The 20,260-nt window shown below is 42.1% G+C and overlaps 1 protein-coding gene across 1 annotated transcript in view; it reads left to right on the top strand.

Annotated features, from left to right (window-relative positions):
- Window positions 1-20,260, top strand: part of PLXDC2 (plexin domain containing 2) — a 366,040-nt gene that overhangs the window by 245,755 nt on the left and 100,025 nt on the right. Inside the window, exon 5 of the mRNA XM_034760317.1 lies at window positions 19,406-19,528. Within this exon, the coding sequence (XP_034616208.1) occupies window positions 19,406-19,528 (123 nt within the window). The remainder of the gene's footprint in view (window positions 1-19,405; window positions 19,529-20,260) is intronic.

Raw genomic sequence — 20,260 nt, 5'->3', positions numbered from 1 at the left:
AAGATGAGTCAGAAAATATCATATTGCCTCGATATAAATCCATGATATACCCACATCTTGACTACTACTTGCAGATGTAGTCACCCCATCTCAAAAAAGATATATTGGAGTTGGAAAAGGTTCAGAAAAGGGCAACAAAAATTATTAGGGGTATAGAACGGCTTCAGTTTGAGGAGAGATTAATAAGATTGGGACTTTTCAGCTTGAAAAAGAGACGACTAAGGGGGGATATGAAATCATAACTGGTACGGAGAAAGTAAATAAGGAACTGTTATTTACTCTTCTCATAACACAAGGTCTAGGAGTCACCAAATGAAATTAATAAGCAGCAGGTTTAAAACAAACAAAAGGAAGTATTTTTTCACACAACGCAGAGTCAACCTGTGGAACTCCTTGCCAGAGGATGTTGTGAAGGCCAAGACAATAACGGGCAAAACAAAAAGAATTAGATAAATTCATGGAGGATAGGTTCATCAATGGCTATTAGCCAGGGTTGATAATGATGATGTCCCTAGCCTCTATTTGCCAGAAGCTGGGAATGGGTGACAGGGGATGGATCACTTGATGATTACCTGTTCTATTCATTCCCTCTGGGGCACCTGGCATTGGCCACTGTAGGAAGACAGGATACTGGGCTAGGTGGACCTTTGGTCTGACCCAGTATGACCGTACTTATGTTCTTATGTGGGGTTGGGGCAGGGCTTGGAGCTGAGTGGGGTGTTTGGGGGGGGGGGTCTGCAAAAATGTTTAAATCAAAATGGGGGTCCTCAGGTTGCTAAAGTTTGACAACCTTAAAGTATTGTTAGTCCTTTATAGCTATCAACTGAAGCAGTGTCCGGCAAAGACTTCTGCATTCAGTGTAGTCCTGCTAGCTGTCCTGCCATAAATGTTATCTTTTTGGATAGGTGGGTGGCAGGTGTGAGTATGATAGCTACTGTTAAATTTCCCTAGTCCATGTTATAGTGAACAAATATATTTTCTTTGCTTGGAAACTAAATGGCTTTTTCTTGACAAATATAACATAACTGCATGTGCTAATGACATTCAGTAAATCCAAGACATTGTAACCTCTCCTCTGTCTAAAAAGGCAGGAATTACTGTTTATATACTCTATAATTACATGGTACTTGCTTACCATGTACCATAGATATCTTGCTGCTACTTGTAACGTACCATAAGATTAAATAATCCACATTTATCATCTGAATAGAGAGTGTGTTGCATGATATTTGTACCCCATAAAACAGAGCATTATTGTAATGTCATTCTTGACCCCTTCCAAAGCTAACTTGCTTTAGTTCAGTCAGAAGATAGATCTGTAGAACGAAGGAGAAATTATCTGCTGATCTATTTGTAGTGGCTGTTTCTAAAACACTTTAACTGTTCATTTTAAGACCACTGGTTTATTGTCAGGAGACTGATAAAAAATGTTTGCCATCTGTTCTGCTGCTTGCCTGGAATTTCCTTCAGATTGCATAACATGGCACACTGAATTTATGAAAGGTGACCCTTCCGGTCCTTTTCAAGTGCTTTGAAGAGTTGTTAACAACTTGTATTTCCATACATTTTTGTCATAGTGAGGCATAGAGATACAAATCCAGTTTCATGCTTGCTTTAGCATACAATCCCTTGTGCTTTGAGCCATTCGGATGATATTTATTCATCAAAAGAGTCTGACTGGCATGGCTAGCAGCAGTATGCACTGAAAAGCATCAGCGGACCCACAGATAGGCAACTAACCCTATTGTGTAAATGCCAGTAGGAAGACTGTGATTAAACCTGTTTAAAATATATTAATGAGTAGGGCTTGTGAGAACCTTGCAGAATTCAATTCGGAAAGGGGTTTGCTAAGTGAAGCCATGCAGTTTGGTTTGCAGGGATTAGAAGTGAATGAGATTCTTAATGAACTTAGTACTCCCCAGAGAACCAACATCCGCCACCTGTGTTCCTAGAGCTCAATAGATGTTATTGGAAGAGCGGACTTCCGGGGCTTACAGAGGTCAAGGAGAGAAAGCTGTTACAGCAGTGACAGAGTTCAGATGTGAGGAAGAGAAGTTCCCTCACCTTCAATACCTCTGCATACACAATCGCTGCTCACAGCCACCAAACATTTGCAGATGGACTCTGTGTTGTATAAACTTAAGTTGAATTTGACCCAGAATTCTTATTTATTATTTTTTGTGGCTGAAACAAAACCTTTCACATATTTATGTTAATGATCTCAGCCGCTGACAGCACTGTCACCATAGTCAGGATGGGTTACATCACTATTTCTGTTACCCCAGTGTTTGTGTTATAAATTCAGTTCTAAAGTTTCTTCTGGGCTGAAATTTATTATATGCTACATGGTTGTAATCCTGACAGCATTTTTTTCCTTTTTGTTTTTAGTAGGGTTATAAAATTTGGGGTTAAACAGAACTGCTATATTGCTTAGTTTAGGACAGGAAGTGAAGAAGACTATCCTATCTAAATAACACTACTGGGGGGGAATTGATTTAAAGAAACCATAATTACCAAATTTAACAGCACACATTGTATCAAAACACCATCCTGAACCTCCATTCAGTACTGTCTAAAGGAAAAAGTACTGTTTGCTGAATCATCACACACTATTCAACATCCCAGAACTGATTCTTCCTAAGCACTACTCCCAGCGTGGTCAGTTACTCAAAATTTTGTCACTACATGGCAGATGTGCTGCAAAATATATTAAAAATAAGCAAAAGATGGTAAATAAATAAATTGGAAAATGGGCCCAGGCCCAGCCACTCATTTGCAGATCATGTATACGTTTGGAGGTGCTGATTAATACAGTGCTATAATGTAATCAAATGCAAGAAAAGTGACGAGAGAGCAAGAGAAGAAAAACAGTTCTGATTATTGATGGTACTAGTGCTAGGCTGACTTTAGTGCTGTCTGCCTGCCAAGTTCTCGTTGCCAAATACTTAGACTGGTATATTCTCTCCCCCTGCTCTCACACAGAGAGAGAGAGAGAGAGAGAGTCATTGGCTACCCACTTTCTAACTGACTGTAGCCAGATGTCTTTCAGGAAAAAAGCAGCATGTGTTCTCTGTACAAAGAGAAAAGGGGGCTAAATTTGTTAATTACTTTTTATAAATTGCTCACACGACTCTAATATGTGTATGGAGTGTGAAAAGTTATGAACTGGGGCTAGAGCCAACTGCTTTTCCCTTCAGAACTTTTCCTTTAGAAAAGGCTGATCATTTTTCTCCCATGAGGAGGAGAGCTGTTAGAAAGGGAAATTCAGTATAAGATGAGAAACCAGAGGTCGGGATTCCATTCCAAATAGCTCCCAGCCTTTGACAAGAAAGGAAATGAAAAGGGTTATGAAGAAATGTGATGTTTATGAACAACAATGTAGAATAAACCACGCTCTGAAACAGAAGTCATGCATGGATTTTCTCTTAAGTTCCTGCATCCTCTCCCTTTCATCTCCTCCTTTACCACCATCCCACCAATCATAGTGTTCTACTAGGGAGCTCATTGTCTGTAGCAAAACCATATTGTCTGTCCTGGGTCAACTCTGAATATCATCCGAATAAACATGGCCATCAAACAAAGAGCTGCAGATGAGTATAATATTGGAGTCTCCATACTGCAGCCACGGCAGGAAGTGGGAGGAAATATTGATAAACAACATCTGAAATCCTTTTTGAATAAGGTCTTCACTACTGGCATAAAAAAAATCTTGTCCTTTGTTATTTCAGTTCTTAATTTAATCAATGGGCATTTCTAAATCACCATACTATCTAGCAGCTTTAGTTCTTTTGGTGTGTTTTTTTCTTCCACACATTTATGAATGTAGTATTTGTGAAAAGATTGACCTGCTATTTCCTTTTTGGCCTGTACACCTTTTTCATGGCCAGTTTTAGCCAAGGTTATAGCGTGATAAACTCAATAGGACTGATCCTCTGTATCGAAAATCCCCTTGTCAAACATACTTGAGCCTCAGCAGTTAAGTACTTTTTCTGTTTCACGAGATTTTCAATGGAACAATGTTTCATTTTTCAAAAACTTTCTTCTGCCATCTTTTTTTTGGGAGAGGGAGGGGCACTGAGCACTATACAATGAATACAAGGTTATGTTCTGTGTTTATTTGTTTAATCCCCCCTCCCCCCGCAACTTTTCAAGACTTCTCCAATTTTGGAAAAATGACAGTGGCAAATGTGTCATTTTTCCTCCTGGCCATTCTGTAGCCTTTCACAGTTGAGGAACTTTTGAAAAGTTAGATTGGGAAAAGTGGGGAAAAAAGAGAAAAATGGTGGTGGGGAACATCCTAGACATTGCTAATTCTGTTACTCTCAGTAGCAAAAAGGGGAAGGAGAAATACAGGGAAAACCAAAAATCTGAATTTTTTTTTTAAAGTTTATATTTTGAAAACCAAAATAAGCTTTTCAACTTAAAATTAAACAAATTTTCTTTATTTCATTTTCATTCTGAGGTTTACCATTTAAAAATAAATAAAATGTCATTTCCCCTGCCGAAAATTTTGCTTTTGGCAAAACCCCATTTTTTGGCATAAAACTTTTTGACAAGTTCTACAGAATAGATTTTTTTTACAAGACAGCAAAAAGCCTACAAAATTAGAATTTCTCCTGCAGATGCATTTAAACTTCTTAATATTTTGCAAGTTCAAGGTTAGCTACAGTAGCCAGGGCTGGCTCCAGGCACCAGCTTAACAAGCAGGTGCTTGGGGCGGCCAAGAGAGAGGGGCGGCACCTGCGGCAATTCGGGGGCGGCAGGTCCCTCACTCCCTCTAGGAGCGAAGGACCTGCCGCTGAACTGCTGCCGCCTATCGCGGCTTTTTTTTTTTTTTTTGCTTGGGGCAGCAGAAATGCCAGTAACTGCCAAGATGTACAGCGATAATCCTTCCTTTCCTCTCTTCTTTACTCTGGTTCTGACCCATCTAGGAACTGAGCTAAAGAATCATAGAATCATAGAATATCAGAGTTGGAAGGGACCTCAAGAGGTCATCTAGTCCAACCCCCTGCTCAAAGCAGGACCAATTCCCAGCTAAATCATCCCAGCCAGGGCTTTGTCAAGCCGGGCCTTAAAAACCTCCCAGGAAGGAGACTCCACCACCTCCCTAGGTAACGCATTCCAGTTAGGCTTTGTTTGGTAGGCTGGAAGTGTGAGTAGGGTTACCATACGTCCGGGTTTCCCCGGACATGTCCGGCTTTTGGGTCTTTCAATAGCCGTCCGGGGGGAATTTGTAAAAAGCTAAAAATGTCCGGGATTTCCCCCAGATGGCTATTTAAACACCCAAAAGTGGCTGACAGGGCAGCCGCGCCAGATTGAGCCGCTCACTTGGGGCCTCTCCAGCAGCAAAAGCTCCTCCCTCGCTTCCCTTCTCCCCTGCAGCTTCAGCACGCCGGCAGCGCTGCGCGATAAGCCTGGAAGGGGGGAGAAGTGGAGCACTCAGGGGAGGTAGCAGAGTGGAGGTGAGCTGGGACAGTGGGGTGCGGGGAGGGCTGCCCGCAGCAGGTAACTGGGGGGGGGAGGACACAGGGGAACCGCTCCCCGCCCCAGCTCACTTCCGCTCCGCCTCCGCCTGCTGCCTTGTGCGCACAGTCGCGCCGCTCCGCTTCTCACCCCCTCCCTCCCACGCTTACCACGCAAACAGCTGATTCGAGGCAAGCCTGGGGGGGGGCAGAGAAGCGGGGCGGCTGTGCGCTCAGGGGAGCAGGCAGAGCCAGAGCGGCGGTGAGCTGGGGTGGGGAGGGGCAGGGAGCACGGTGAGTCAAGGGACAGGGAGCGGGGGGTTGGATGGGGCGGGGGTTCTGGGGGGGCCTGTCGGGGGGGGGGGGGGTGGAGAGGGATTGGGGCAGTCAGAGGACAGGGAGGGTTAGATGGGTTGAGGGTTCGGATGGGCAGTCAGGGGACAAAGATAAGGGAGGCTTAGATAGGGGGTGAGGTCCCAGGGGATGGTTAGGGGCAGGGGTCCCGGGAGGGGGCAATCAGGGAACAAGGAGCAGGGGGAGTTGGATGGGTTGGGGGTTCTGTGGGGGGCAGTCAGGGGGCAGGAAGTCGGAGGGAGTGGCTAGGCGGCAGTTCTTCCCCCCACAGCCCCCGGAGTGTCCTCTTTTTTGAAACCCTCAAGTGACTCATATGCCCTCATATGAAAATGGTAACTCTAGGTGTGAGTCACTTGAGAGCTATCAAGTTCCAAGGCTTCTCATTGAATAGATACTATTTTCCACTACAGATCATTATGATTCTATCCCCATACCTTCTCTGGGGGAATAAGTGCCTGATCAGACAGGAATGATGAGTCATTAGAATCTAAATAGCCTCGTGTCTTGTTTTCTCATGAATGTGAAAGTTCTATCTCCACAATTCAAAGAGTATAAATATGTAATTAAAAACATAGGAACAGGTACATCAGTTACAATTAAAGCTGAAGTTTGGTTATTTCCTGCCACGGTCTCTTCGCTGGCAGTATTCTCCCCCACTCCTCTACCCCTCCCTGTGATATCCAACATCTTTTTTTTACAAGGTCCATTTTTTGGCATTTTAGAAGAAAAGTGTCTACTGGCAGTGTTGCATAGTACATAAAAACCCCTAAATCCCTTTGCTCAATTAAATGGGATATTCAACAGAATGGATTACAATCCACCAGATCATATATATTTTTTCTTTTTTACAAAAGTAATGACTATTACAGCAACCTAAGAAAATCACTCGCATAACTTAGTGGTCATCACATTAGAGAGAGAAGGTGGGTGCATCAAATGCTTCTGTGGAAAATTATTAAAATATATCAAAGACGCAAAGGAAAAAGTATCAATTCGCAAAGTTGTTTCTTGGTGTAGCGATCTCTAAACTATATTTTAAACCACTGAACACTGGTAAAATATTTGTCACCCTGCTTAAATGAATATGTAAGCAACACTGTTCCTGATGTGTGTTGTTTTCCTTCGTACTATATCTTACCATTTATTCATACAAAAAGCTTGCAGCTCTACCCCCAAGTGAAATATTAGATTTGATCTCAAATATATGAAATAAAATAATGGGCCAGATCTTCACCTGAAGTAAATCAGAGTTTTTCACTGAAGTCAGTAGAGATCAAACAGATTACACCTGCTAAGGACTGGCCCAATTATCCAAACTCTGCTTTTCCACCCCAGGGAAAATTCTAAAACAAATGGAATTAAACCTATTTACCAAATAGAATTGAAAGCATTTCTGTACAGTTTGACTCCAAACAGGTATCTTCCAACCTAATGAAAAGATGTGTCTCAAATAGTAAAATAAAATTTTATAACTCAAGGTTAGAATAGTTGCAGCAAATCTGTCTTTTACTGCCCAAAGAACTGCTTTGAAGGATTGTAGTGTTTTTTAGGAAGGAAATAAGTGTAGTATGGTGTAAATTCTCATGTCAAAGATACTTCACTTGTCATCTCACTTGCGGAACAAAACTGTTCTGGAGTTTTTAGGTTTGTTTCAGCAGTTAGAAGTTTCTGCAAATCAATTAGAAGAGTTTGAAATGAGCTTATCTGGGATAATTAACCTCGAAAAGATTTTGACCACGTTTTATTAGGTCCTGAATTTTAAGTTGATTTATTTTACAAAAACCTTTTGAAAGGAAGATATCAATGTATGTGAATGGCTGATGTGGAACCATTTGCTTCAAAGGTGGCCTGTTTAAGTGGCAAAATAAACTTGAATCTTTATATTCTTCTCCATGACTTTTTCAGCAAGCTCTCCTCCCCTCCCCCCAACTTGTTAAGGTGGGGTTTTTTGAGGCTTGAAGCCTTTAGATCAGAGTTTTATCTAACAAGCTGACCTTGTATTACAGTGTCTGCTTTTAACCTTAAACATTTCAGAGAAGATTGAGCTTCACCACCTGTTTAAAACAAAAATAAATAAATTTCTGTGCCAAATGTGTTGTATGTGTGTTTTCTACAGTGCTGCTTTGCTGGATTTGATTCAGTTTTAACGTTAAAATAATCATTCGGAAATCTTAGCTGAACCATTATTTTGAATGTAACTTCTACTTTCTCCAGTCTTTTAACAGTAAATACTATTATTTTAAATACATTTCCCCTACATTTCCTTTAAAAAAACATAGATGGAGAGTCATTCATTTCCCACAAGCATGCTTCATTTGGAAAGGTAATGGTTTCACCCATATACTTGTACAAATATTCTGAATTCCTATTCCACATATAAAGTGTGTATAAATGCTCAGTTGAGTGCATTTATATGAAACAGAACATATATTTAAATGTATATTTCAAATAACAGTGAAATGCTTTAAATATATATTATTTTCTTACCTACGGAATATGGTAAATGTTATGCAAAGTCTGCAGAAGGCATACCATGTATTTTGCATACTATGCACATAATATATTTGATTAAATGTACCAGAAAATTCTGGCTCACAAAGGAGCACAGTACTAAAAAAACCAAGTGCAGATGTTTGTACAGACAACTGTACTAATCGCCACCCAAATTCTGCCTGCCAATGGCAACAATGTTATCCGTGTGCATATATTGGTGAAGGTATGGTGTTGGTATCCTGTCAGTATCTGCTGGTTCAACCATGTCTCCTGTTTTCCTACCCCTCCCCATTGCATAAAAAAGCACAGAAGTGGGAAAGAATTTTTGAAATAGTTCAGCATTTGAACTCTGGACTTGGACTTTGCACATGTATAACACGTAGGGTGACCAGATGTCCCAATATTAAGGACTTTGCACATGTATAACACCCAAGGTTGCCAACTTACTAATGGCACAAAACCCTGAGCCCCACCCATGCTCCGCCCCTTCTCCAAGGCCCCAGCCCCAGCCCCGCTCATTCCATTCCTCCTCTCTCCGTCACTCGCTCTCCCCCACCCTCAATCACTTTCACCAGGCTGGGGTAGGGGGTTGGGATGCAGGAGAGGATGCGGGTGTGACGTTGCACTCTATATGATTTTATAAAAATATGCTGATGAGTGTGACTATAATGTAACTAAAATATGCTTCATGCAAAAGGTCTCTTATAAGGTATCATTACAAAGCTTATAAGCTGCTGAGTGTGATCATCCTATTTGTATACATGTATCACTCTTGTATCTAAAACTAGAAATATGAAATATAACTCTGAGGGCCTGTTGTAATTATGCAAAGTGTGGGTCATTAATGGTGGTTTGGAATCTTGATGGCTCCCATCAGCCAGGCAGTTGACTGGGATGGCTCTGTTTGCAGGCAGGGCTTCCTGTGAGTCAGGCTGGGAAGAATGATGGCTTGGAGTCTCACAGGAAATATGACCATGTCACCTGGTACTGAAATCCATCTTAAACCTGGTGCTTTTCCATTTAGAAAGGGGAATGGGGACCCAGAGAAACAAAAGATTCCCGCCTTGTGCCAAAGCTATATAAGGGGGTGGAACAGAACAAAGGGGGCTGCAGTCATGAGAAATCCCCTAGCTACCACCTGAGCTGCAACAAGGGCTGGACCAGGGGAAAGGATTGTGCCCAGAGTAGGAAGGCATTCAGTCTGTGAAAAAAACTTTTTGAAACATCTCTGAGGGTGAGATTTTATCTGTATTCAGTTTTCTTACTGTATTAGGCATAGACTTGCGGGTTTTATTTTATTTTGATTGGTAATTCACTTTGTTCTTTCTGTCACTACTTGGAACCACTTAAATACTACTTTCTGTATTTAATAAAAACACTTTTTACATATTAATTAACCCAGAGTATGTATTAATACCTGGTGGAGGGCAAAAATCTGTGCATATCTCTCTATCAGTGTTATAGAGGGTGAACAATTTGAGTTTACCCCGTATAAGCTTTATACAGGGTAAAATGGATTTATTTGGGGTTCAGACCCCATTGGGCATCTGAGTGTTAAAGACAGGAACACTCCTTAAGCTGCTTTCAGTTTAAGCCTACAGCTGTTAAGGGACATGGTTCAGACCTGGGTCTGAGTTTGCAGCAAGCTAGCAGGTCTGGCTCAAACCAGGCAGGGCACTGAAGTCCCAAGCTGGGAGGGCAGGGAAAGCAGGGGCAGAAGTAGTCTTGGCACATCAGTTGGCAGCCCCAAAGGGGTTTCTGTGATCCAACCCTTCACAGCAGTGTCCAGGCAGCGCTTACCGCAGCTCTCAGGAAGCAGCCGCCAGGTCCCTGAAGCCCCTAGGTACATGGGTGGCCAGGGAGGCTTCGTGTGCTGCCCTCGTGCCCACAGGTGCCACCCCCGCAGCTCCAATTGGTCGCAGTTCCCAGCCAATGGGAACTGTGGAGCTGGCACTGGAGGCAGGGGCAGGGTGCAGAGTCTCCCTGGCTGCCCATTTGCCTAGGGGCTGCAGAGACCTGCAGCCATTTCCGGGAGCCATGCGGAGCTAGGGCAGGCTGGGAGCCTGCCTTAGCCCCTGGCCCCCGCTGCGCCACCAACTGGACTTTTAACGGCCCAGTGGGTGGTGCCGACCAGAGCCACCAGGGTCCCTTTTTGACCGGCTGTTCCAGTCGAAAACCAGATGCCTGGCAACCCTAGCCACGGATGAGGGGTTTGGGGTGCAGGAGTGGGCTCCAGACTGGGCCAAGGGGTGGGGCGTGTGGGAGGGTGAGGTCCAGAGTCCCTCCTGCACCCCAACCCCCTGCCCAGCCCGGAGCTCCCTCCCGCACCCCAGAGCTATCACCCCTAGCAAGAGCCTTCACCCCCCACAAGCCCCAACTCCCAGCCCCGGAGCCCCCTCCTACACCCCAAACCTCTCATCCCTGCCCCAACTCCCAGCTGGTGCCCTCACTCCCCCACACCCCAACCCCCCTGCCCCAGCCTGGAGCCTCCTCCCACATCACAAACCCTTCATCCCCCTCATTGGGGGAGGGATAGCTCAGTGGTTTGAGCATTGGCCCACTAAACCCAGGGTTGTGAGTTCAGTCCTTGAGGGAGCCATTTAGGGGGCAAAAAAATTGGTCCTCCTAGTGAAGGCAGGGGACTCGACTCGATGACCTTTCAAGGTCCCTTCCAGCTCTATGAGATAGGTATATTTCCATGTTAATAATAATAATAATAAATCCCTGGCCTCACCCCCCACAGGAGCCCTCCCCTGCACCCCAACTCCCTGGCCCAGCCCAGAGCTGCGCCCTGCACTCCAAACCCCCTCATCCCCAGCTAAGGTTGCCAGGCATCTGGTTTCCGACTGGAATGGCCTGTCAAAAAGGGACCCGTTAAAAGCCCTCATCCCTGGCCCCACCCCCATCCGCACTCACCCCCCTGCATCCTAATGCCCTATCCCAGCCTGGAGACCCCTCCTGTATCCCTCATTCCCAGAGCCCACACTCCCTGCCCCGGCCCAGAGCCCCCTTCTGTACCCCAAACTCCTCACCCCAGAGCCCACACCCTCAGCCCATATCCAGAGCTTCAGCTGTCTCCTTTCCAGCTTCCCCTCTCCGCTGCCTGCAGCGGTTTTTGCCTGGATTTGGATGAAAATGATCAGCAGAGGCTGCATACTCTCCCGCTCATTAAATAAGGAATATAAAAGGGAGAAATGAAAAAGATCATTTCAACAGCACACAGCAAGATGGTACAGTGGGAATGAATATCTGCTATTACATCTCTGCTACCACAGATGCTTATTTTTTAATATAAAATCACACAGCTGACATCAGGGCTTCATAGCTGGTGTATCTCAGGCCATTGGAGTATAGAGACAGATTTTTCTCCATTTCTATTTTTTTGGAAATTCTTATGCCATTTTCCTTCTAATTTGTGTGCTGCTAGAACATAACTAATAAACCTGCAGTGAGCTGTACGCTCGACTAGCAACTCAGCCTCTGCCCAGTGGAAGTCTCTTTCATGCCAAACCTTCCACTGTACTATCACTGCTGGCAGATGATTACTTTTCCAGCCTGTTAACCAGAGCTCTTTGTCTTAGCAGGGCTTTGAACATATGGTTTTGCTCAACACTGGTTAAGTGATAATAAATGGGTACAAGGTAATACAAGATAATACAAGGTAATCTGATTTTTGCATGTGTAAAGTGATGCTGTTTGTTTAGATTATCTTTTAAAATATGCTTCAAGCTCAAGGTGTGTGTACCAATATATTTTTTAAATAAATTTCCAATTGGCCCAATAGCCACATTAACTATCCTTTCCAAGCCTAATACCTCCTCTTTAATGCACTGGCCATTAACCTGTCCTCTTGGGAAAGAGATGAACCTTGGTATGTGCATTGGAAGTCAGTGATTTCAGGTACACTCAGGCTAGCAGCCAGAGTGAATTCTAGAGCTCAAGTCTCTTCAGTGACAACTTCCTTTTTACAGCCCCATCACTTATCATCTGATGTCAGGTGCTGCAGTATTGCACAAGGGGAGAGTGGTCTCTAATATAACCAGACCCAATCCAGTTAGGGCCTGGTAGGTCATAAAACCAACTCTTGTATAGCACTGAAACATGAATACACATGTACAGTAGGTGCAGAGTCAAGTATCACCATGTGGAGGCACTTGACATGCTGTATATTTTATTCTGGGATTATGCTATATGAATTTCATCTAATGCTCCAATCCAGCTCTTGTCATTTTCAGAGCTACAAGATCAAGAGAAAGACAATTACACTTTGCTATAGAGTCCTTCAGACAAATGTCAGAAAAATGCTTCTCTGCCTATATTTGTGAATAGATTATAACATTCCCAGTCCTGTCAAATGAACTTTTTGGTAATTGGAATAGAAGAGGACACCGTTTTATATATTTATTTTTTAATAAGGATGGTTTTGGTGAGCTAACAAAGTTAAAAAGACCACCTATAAAAGCAATGACAGGAGTATTTCAAAATGAAATTCTGCATTCATTATCTATGTTACTGTCACCTGGAGCCATGAAAACTTTTATTGTTGAAAGTACAAGTGTCATGAGGTGGAAAGAATTTTTCATACAATGTTCTTGTTGATAGCTTTGTACAGCCAAGTAACTTCTTCCATGTAAGGGGTTTGTGTTTTCACTCAAGGATAACTAAATAATACAGTGAATGCAGTGGGAGTGACTTAAGAGATGTAGATGGCGAGAATTGCCAAGTACATTATTGTCAGTTGTCAGATTACACCTTTTCCCACTGGCATTCTAAGTATCTTCAAATAAAATATCTTTGTTGAACACCTACCATAAGCTTGCAAACAAACTAGTTCCTGTAAATGCCAGTCATTCAAATAAATGCCATAAAACATTAGAAACAACATGTACACAGACAAAACCCTTGTAAATCCACATCTTGCAATAACTTCGAAGGAAACCTGGACCATAATATTTGAGTGTTTGAAGTATGTGCACTCTGAATGGAATCTTTCAGACTCTTATACATGTGTATAAAACCTTTTTGCAATAATACTTCAGCTGAACTCTTTACTCAGTCGGATGTGTGACTGCTTTTACACCTATTGTTTGAGTCATCCCTCTACAGTATCCTGGGAATCACAATCTAAGCTGTTTATTTCGGTCCTAATTCCTCAATGTACTTAAGTATGTGCCTAAATGTAATCCTGAACATGTGAGTAGTCCAACTGAAGTCCGTGCATGATCTCACATGCATAAAACAAGGCACATGTTTAAGTACTTTGCTGAATCAGGGCCTTAGAAAGGAGACTATTTCCAAGGCAGAGTATTTCATTCTTTTTACTTACCTGTATATCTCATGTGTTGGCATGTCTTCAGTGAAACAAAGGGTGCTGAAAAGTGGGAAATCTGTGTAGCCTAGTGGCTAGAGCACTGAGCTGGGACTCATGAAATGTTGGTTTTATTCCTGGCTCAGCTACTGGCCTGCTGGTTGACCTGGGGCAAGTGAGTTCACCTCCCCATCCCTCAGTTTCTCCATCTGTAAAATGGGGACAGTGATCCTGACCTCTTTGGGAATCTACTGATGAAAAGTGCTATATAAGAGCTAGGTATTGATATTTAATTATTTATTAAATGGCTTAGTTATTTACACTACCTGAAGCCGATATCCTACAATTTCCTTGAATTTGGTGAATAATGCAGGAAGTTTATGTTGGGTGACTGGTGTCTATACATGCCTATTGAAAGTGAATAAAAGAGGAAGAAGCCAAATTCTGCAATCCTTACGAAGGCAAACTGCCACAGATGTTTGAGAACCAATACTGGGCCTAATTCTGTCCTTGGATCAACTGATGAAAATCCCAGGTAACTCCACTGAAACCGGTCAAGTGTGAATCTAGAGCAACCAGTGGAACAGAGAACACCATTTGGTTTTCTATTAATGGAATTGAAATTTTGGAAATTGGCCTAGTTCAACTAAAAAGCTGGCCCACAATGTGCACTTCTCCATCGGTTTGTACACGTTTGTATGTACATGTGCACCCACACACCACATAAGATTTAGCCTTTTTATTTCTATACTATTCACCTGTACTTACTTTAGGTTTTGTTTATACTTGTTCTTGTTTTACATAGAGCTGTTTGTTATAACTTATAAAATCCTGAAGGACAGAGTTTGATAAATTTCATCCAAACATTTTAGAGGCAGCTAGTATCTTGTGTTTCTAGCTTTAGTCCTTTTGGATAGGTTTGCAAAACAGCCTTCCAAACTCTTCCCACAAATTGAGGATTAAGTGGTTCAGGAAATTGTAGGTCTGGAAAATTCTTCCTTGACTAAGTGAATAGATGGTTATTACTACCATCAGAAAACTGGCTTACAGACAGTATAAGCCACTGCTTGCCAACTTTCTGTGGAAGCCCCTTCAGGGATAAGTTAAATTTGTATGTGCTACTTACTTGAAGTATTAGTGGCAATGATAAAATATCAACAGTGGTTCAGCCTCTGAATCTCTGGGACACTTTGAACTGACTTTGTGTTTCTTTCCAAGTTGTTCTGAAGCATGACGGGAGTTCTTATTAGAATGACCTTTGTTCAGAACCTTCCTGGTTTCGTTATCACCCTTCCCGCCCTGTTTCCACTGTTATCTAAAGGAAAAATGTACCACTGGCAAACAAGTAGAAATATGCATTATGGCTACTAACTACCTGGATCGATTTATTTATTTACTTAAATATTCTAACAATTAAATTTTTCCCTTGTATTTTTGTACCTGGCCTGAGTATTAGTTGTGATGGTAATGTTTACAAATGTGAACTGGGAAGAGAGGGTATGCAAGCGTATGAGGACATTGGAGTTACACCAGGAATTAATTTGGTGCAAGGTGTTAAAAGGTAATCCCGATACATGAATGTGACTTTCAAGATTGTATATATCACCTTCAGCATATTAGGGGTGTGGTTGTAGGTATATAGATCTAGACAAGAATATGACAAAAGGCATGTACGTGTTCCCTCAGGGACCATCAGCACTCAAGTGCTGAATGAAACAATAGATATTTAAAATGTCTCAATAAGCCAGAGGGAGAATGCTTCTCAAGAGAATTACATTTAAGAAGCAGACAGCAATCACTGTGAACTAATAAAAATGCATTTTAGTGACCATTGTCTGGTAGGATTTCTGCTTAACCTAAGGAGACATATGGTAGAATACAATTCATGTTGAAAATCCATTTGCAATAGGACATCTGAAAAGTTTAGATTTTAAATGACTAAAAAAGCACACAAAGAAAAGGTGAGGAAAGAAAAAAATAGAATTAATTTTTTTCTACTAGTTCACAAAAGTGAACGTTGTAAAAGATGTTTGGGTGTGTTTTGTCTGTCTCTGTGAACCTCTGAAAACCAGGTCACCTGCAGTTAGTGACCTAAATATGGATTTAAGACCTGAATAGTAGACATCCAGGTTTTAGAATATTACCAGCATTTGAAACTATGAAACTGCAAGCTGTGTTTAAGAGAAAACAAAGGCAAAGGAATCCTCTAATCCAGCCCACGGGAATGTAGGCTGTTTCCTAGAGTATATTTTCTGGTGTTTTGTCCAGCATAGTTTTAAATTTTTGAATTAATGAGTTTTCTATCATTTCAGCGAGGGATTACCTCATGATATATAGTGATAATTGCTACTACCCTATGTGACAGACCCAGACCAGTGGGGTACAGGAGTCTGGTAGAGGGCAAATATACTGATCACTGGATGAGTAGTTTTCTGTTCCCTGAGTGATCAGAGCAGGGGCTGCACTAAAGTAATCAGGAACCTGCTAGAACCAGTTAAGGCAGGCAGGCTAATTAGGACACCTGGAGCCAATTAAGAAGAAGCTGCTAGAATCAATTAAGGCAGGCTAATCAGGGCACCTGGGTTTTAAAAAGGAGCTCACTTCAGTTTGTGGTGTGAGTGTGAGGAGCTGGGTGCAAGAGGTGCTGAGAGTGAGCTGCTGGAGGACTGAGGAGCACAAGTGTTATCAGACACCAGGAGGAAGGTCCTGTGGTGAGAATAAGGAAGGTGTTTGGAGGAGGCCATGGGGAAGTAGCCCAGGGATTGTTGCTGTCATGCAGCTGTTACAGGAGGCACTATAGACAGCTGCAGTCCACAGGGCCCTGGGCTGGAACTTGGAGTAGAGGGTGGGCCCAGGTTCCCCCCAAACCTCCCAATTGACCTGGACTGTGGGTTCTCCCAGAGGGGAAGGTATCTGGGCTGTTCCCCAACCCACATGGTGAATCTCTGAGGCAAGAAAATTCGCCAATAAGTGCAGGACCCACCAAGATAGAGGAGGAACTTTGTCACACCAGGCAGGTTGTTTTTTTGTTTGTTTGTTTTTGTTTTTTTAAATAGCCTCTCTAGTCACTGCACAGTGCAACATGTAAAACTGTATATCTGACAAACTCAGTTATACTGTGCAAACATTTTGTTAAAAGGGGTCAATGAAAGGTTGTTAGTGAAGATACATGAGTGGGGAGAGGTGGTTATGATATGGACTGGCACTCAGGAGATCTGGGTTAAATTCCTTGCTCTGCCACAGATTTCCATGTGGCCTTGGATAACTCATCTAATCTCTTTGTGCCTCACTTCCCTATGACAGAAGTGGAGTTGTACTATAATACTTCATGTTGACTAGAGTTGACTGGAAAACAAATTTTCTGTCCCATAGGAAAATGAGAGGGTTCCAGATTTGTTGTTGTTCTGAAGTGTCAAACCTTGGATTTCCTGTGAAGGGAAATATCCTGATTTGGGTGCCTCCAATCTCAGGTATCACTGTCCCTCTATGCTGTTCCTTCTTCGTTTTTTGTGCCCAGATTACATAGAGGGGGAAGAAAGACACCCCTCTCCCCCCCCCCCCCCCAGACAGGAGATGGGGTGAGGAGGGGGAAGGGAAATCCATGTGCCTGAGACAGGAAGGAACACATTCACTATCACCATTGCTGCTACCACCACTCTTTCCATCAAAACTTTCATCAAAGTTGACATGTTCCTGCAAAACAGCATTTTCCGATGGAAAACCATCTTGTTGGAAATTTTTTCAACCAGATCTAATGTTGGCCTGGTTGTTGGGATGTTTACTGTTTGGATATATTGGTTTAGCTTCATAGGAGACGGAAAGGAAAAGCAAGCAGGAAGGAATCAATAGCTTAAGATAAACCACCCCTCAGTAAACACTAAGGGTTCTTAAGCGACAATGTCCAAACTATTAACTGTGAAGTATCTACCTCCTGACTCCAGCCAGCTTACAGAACCAATTTTGACAAGCAGGCCAAAGCCTGGGAATTGACAAGCAAAAAGATAAGTTTAGAAAAAGACTCCCATTCAAGAGCGGGTAGCTGTTTAGAGAGTTGTTTGGGGAAGGCAGACTGAGATGGGCACCTGCTGGGTGTCTGAAGACGCTTAGGCTACCATCAGCGGAGAGTAAGCCTGGAGGTAAGATAGATATGCATGCAGGTTTTACAATCCCTCTTCTTTAACTATTTTGGTTTTGAGAAGGCCATCTGATCACGATATACACCACTGGTCACAGACTCCTGAAGGAAAGAACCATAAGTGCCACATTCAGTCAGATCCATTGAGTAAGCATGGTTAATATACAGAGTGCTGTAATCTGGGGCCCGGTCTAATAAGGCTTGTCTGCACAGAGACACTCAGGAAAGTTAAGATGCATCAACTAAAGCTCTGAAGTGAATGTGTGTTAAAGCCCTGTGTTAACACTCCTATTCAGGAGTAAAGTGGCCTGAGTTTGTTGTAGCTTAATCCTAGGAGAGTATCCACTCGGGGTTTGATGCATTTTAACTGCAGAGTATAGTAGAACTTCAGAGTTACGAACACCTCAGGAATGGAGAATGTTCATAACTCTGAAATGTTTGTAACTCTGAACAAAATGTTACAGTTGTTCTTTCAAAAGATTACAACTGAACATTGATTTAATATAACTTTGAAACTTTACTGTGCAGAAGAAAAATGCTGCTTTCCCTTTATTTTTTTTAGTAGTTTACATTTAAGACAGTACTATACTGTATTTGCTTTGTGTGTGTGTGTCTCTCTGCTGCTGCCTGATTATGTACTTCTGGTTCCAAATGAGACATGTGGTTAACTGGTCAGATTGTAATGCTGGTGTTCATAATTCTGAGGTTCTACAGTATTTTAACAGCTTAAATTAATTTGTCTTCACTCTCTTGAGTTCCCCCATGTAGACATACCCTCAGAGGGGAGAACTGCAGAATTCCATCTCAGTATAGGTAAAGGCACCAGGCTTGGACCTGACTCAGGAGGGGGGCGGCACTCAGACTACAAAGATGACAGAGATGTAGCTAGCCTTGAAGCCATGACAAATTCATTAAGATTGCAAGTCCTTCAGGACAAAAATTGTCTCAGGCTATGTCTACACGGCTCACCTTACAATGGCATGGCTGTGCCATTGCAGCTGAGCTGTTGTAAGATGCTCATTGTAGCCATTCTTTTATCACCAGGAGAGAGCTCCCCCGGTGACAAAATAAAACCACCCCCAACGAGGCGTGGTAGCTTTGTTGACGGGAGAGTCTCCCAATGATGCACTGTCCACACGGGTGATTTTCATCACCCCTGAGCAACAAGTTTTAACAATGAAAGTGCAGTGTAGACAAAGCCTTACTGTGTGTTTTACAAAAAGAAGGTGTGGTCTCATCCCTGAAGAGCTGACATCTGAAAAGACAAAACAGGCCGACTAATGAAGAGGGGGGATACAACACATGAGGAAAGTAGCAAAGATGGTGATTGGCTGCATTTTGATAATGCTTGCTTTCTCAGCCCTTCTGAGTTTCACCCCAAAACTGAAAATGGCCTTCACTGTACAATGAGTTTCAATCTATTTTTTTGGCTCTATGAAAATCTGTTCCTTGAAATGATTCCTCCTTTGTTCAGAGCTCATTCTGATTGCTCTCGTGAATCTTTTTGTGCCATTTATGCTGTTGTTTAATTTACTGTTAGAAGTTGGCAATAGGATTAATTTTATCTTTAAAACTCTGGCAATATCTAGTTAAATCAGACATTTGTTAAATCTTTTTAGAAAGAACTTATTTTTTTCTTCTTCTTTATTGTAGGTTTCATATATACTGGAGAAGTTGTGCATCGAATGTTAACAGCTACGCAATACATTGCACCCTTGATGGCAAATTTTGACCCCAGTGTGTCAAGAAATTCAACAGTGAGATACTTTGATAATGGTATGTGATAGACAAATTCATTTATGTAAGACTATCCCTTGGCTATTTATATTTTCCTAAATAGCTTTTTTAAAAAAAAAAAAAATGAAGGCTACTTACAATATTGTATGTGGCTAATAGGCCATCTAAAGAATGGATAAATATTCGTAAAATGGATTCTAAAACATGGTTAGACATTCATGAATGGATTATATTAAATAGTTTAAAAAAACCCACAGATGGTAGAACGTGTAATACCACTTCTAGACTTGAAATATACTTTATTATTTTAAAGAGGAAAATCTATCTCCTGCCAAGGAGCATAGCCCTCTTGATTCATTTGTGTAGGAAGTCCTGTTCATCCAGTAGCTATAAAGAAAATAGCCTTGTGAGATGTAATATTAAGCATACACAGAGGCCGGGCATGTCACTGATTAAATGGGCAGTGTGCCCCAGTATAGGAATTCAATAAACTTGTCTATACTAGCAGTCCTTCATAGGAAAATCTGAAAAGCTAAAAAGCAAAGTGAAATGTTATACTTAGGGCTACTCTTTGGGATATATTTAATGCTTTAGAAATGTGAGGATTGTAGTCATGTAGTCTGTTAAAAATAAGCATTTTGAAAGCTTGATCCTCTGCGATGAAATGACAACTAATGCCTTAACTCAGCTCTGATCTCTAGTGGCAAATCTAGTGATGCCACACAAGATACTGATTCTAGATTTCATATTTAGGACTTTAGGGTACAATTT

Source organism: Trachemys scripta, chromosome 2 (assembly GCF_013100865.1).
Source record: "Trachemys scripta elegans isolate TJP31775 chromosome 2, CAS_Tse_1.0, whole genome shotgun sequence".
NCBI classification, from domain to species: Eukaryota; Metazoa; Chordata; order Testudines; family Emydidae; genus Trachemys; species Trachemys scripta.
The sequence above is the reverse complement of the archived record's forward strand: the minus strand, read 5'-3'. Positions and strand labels throughout refer to the sequence as shown.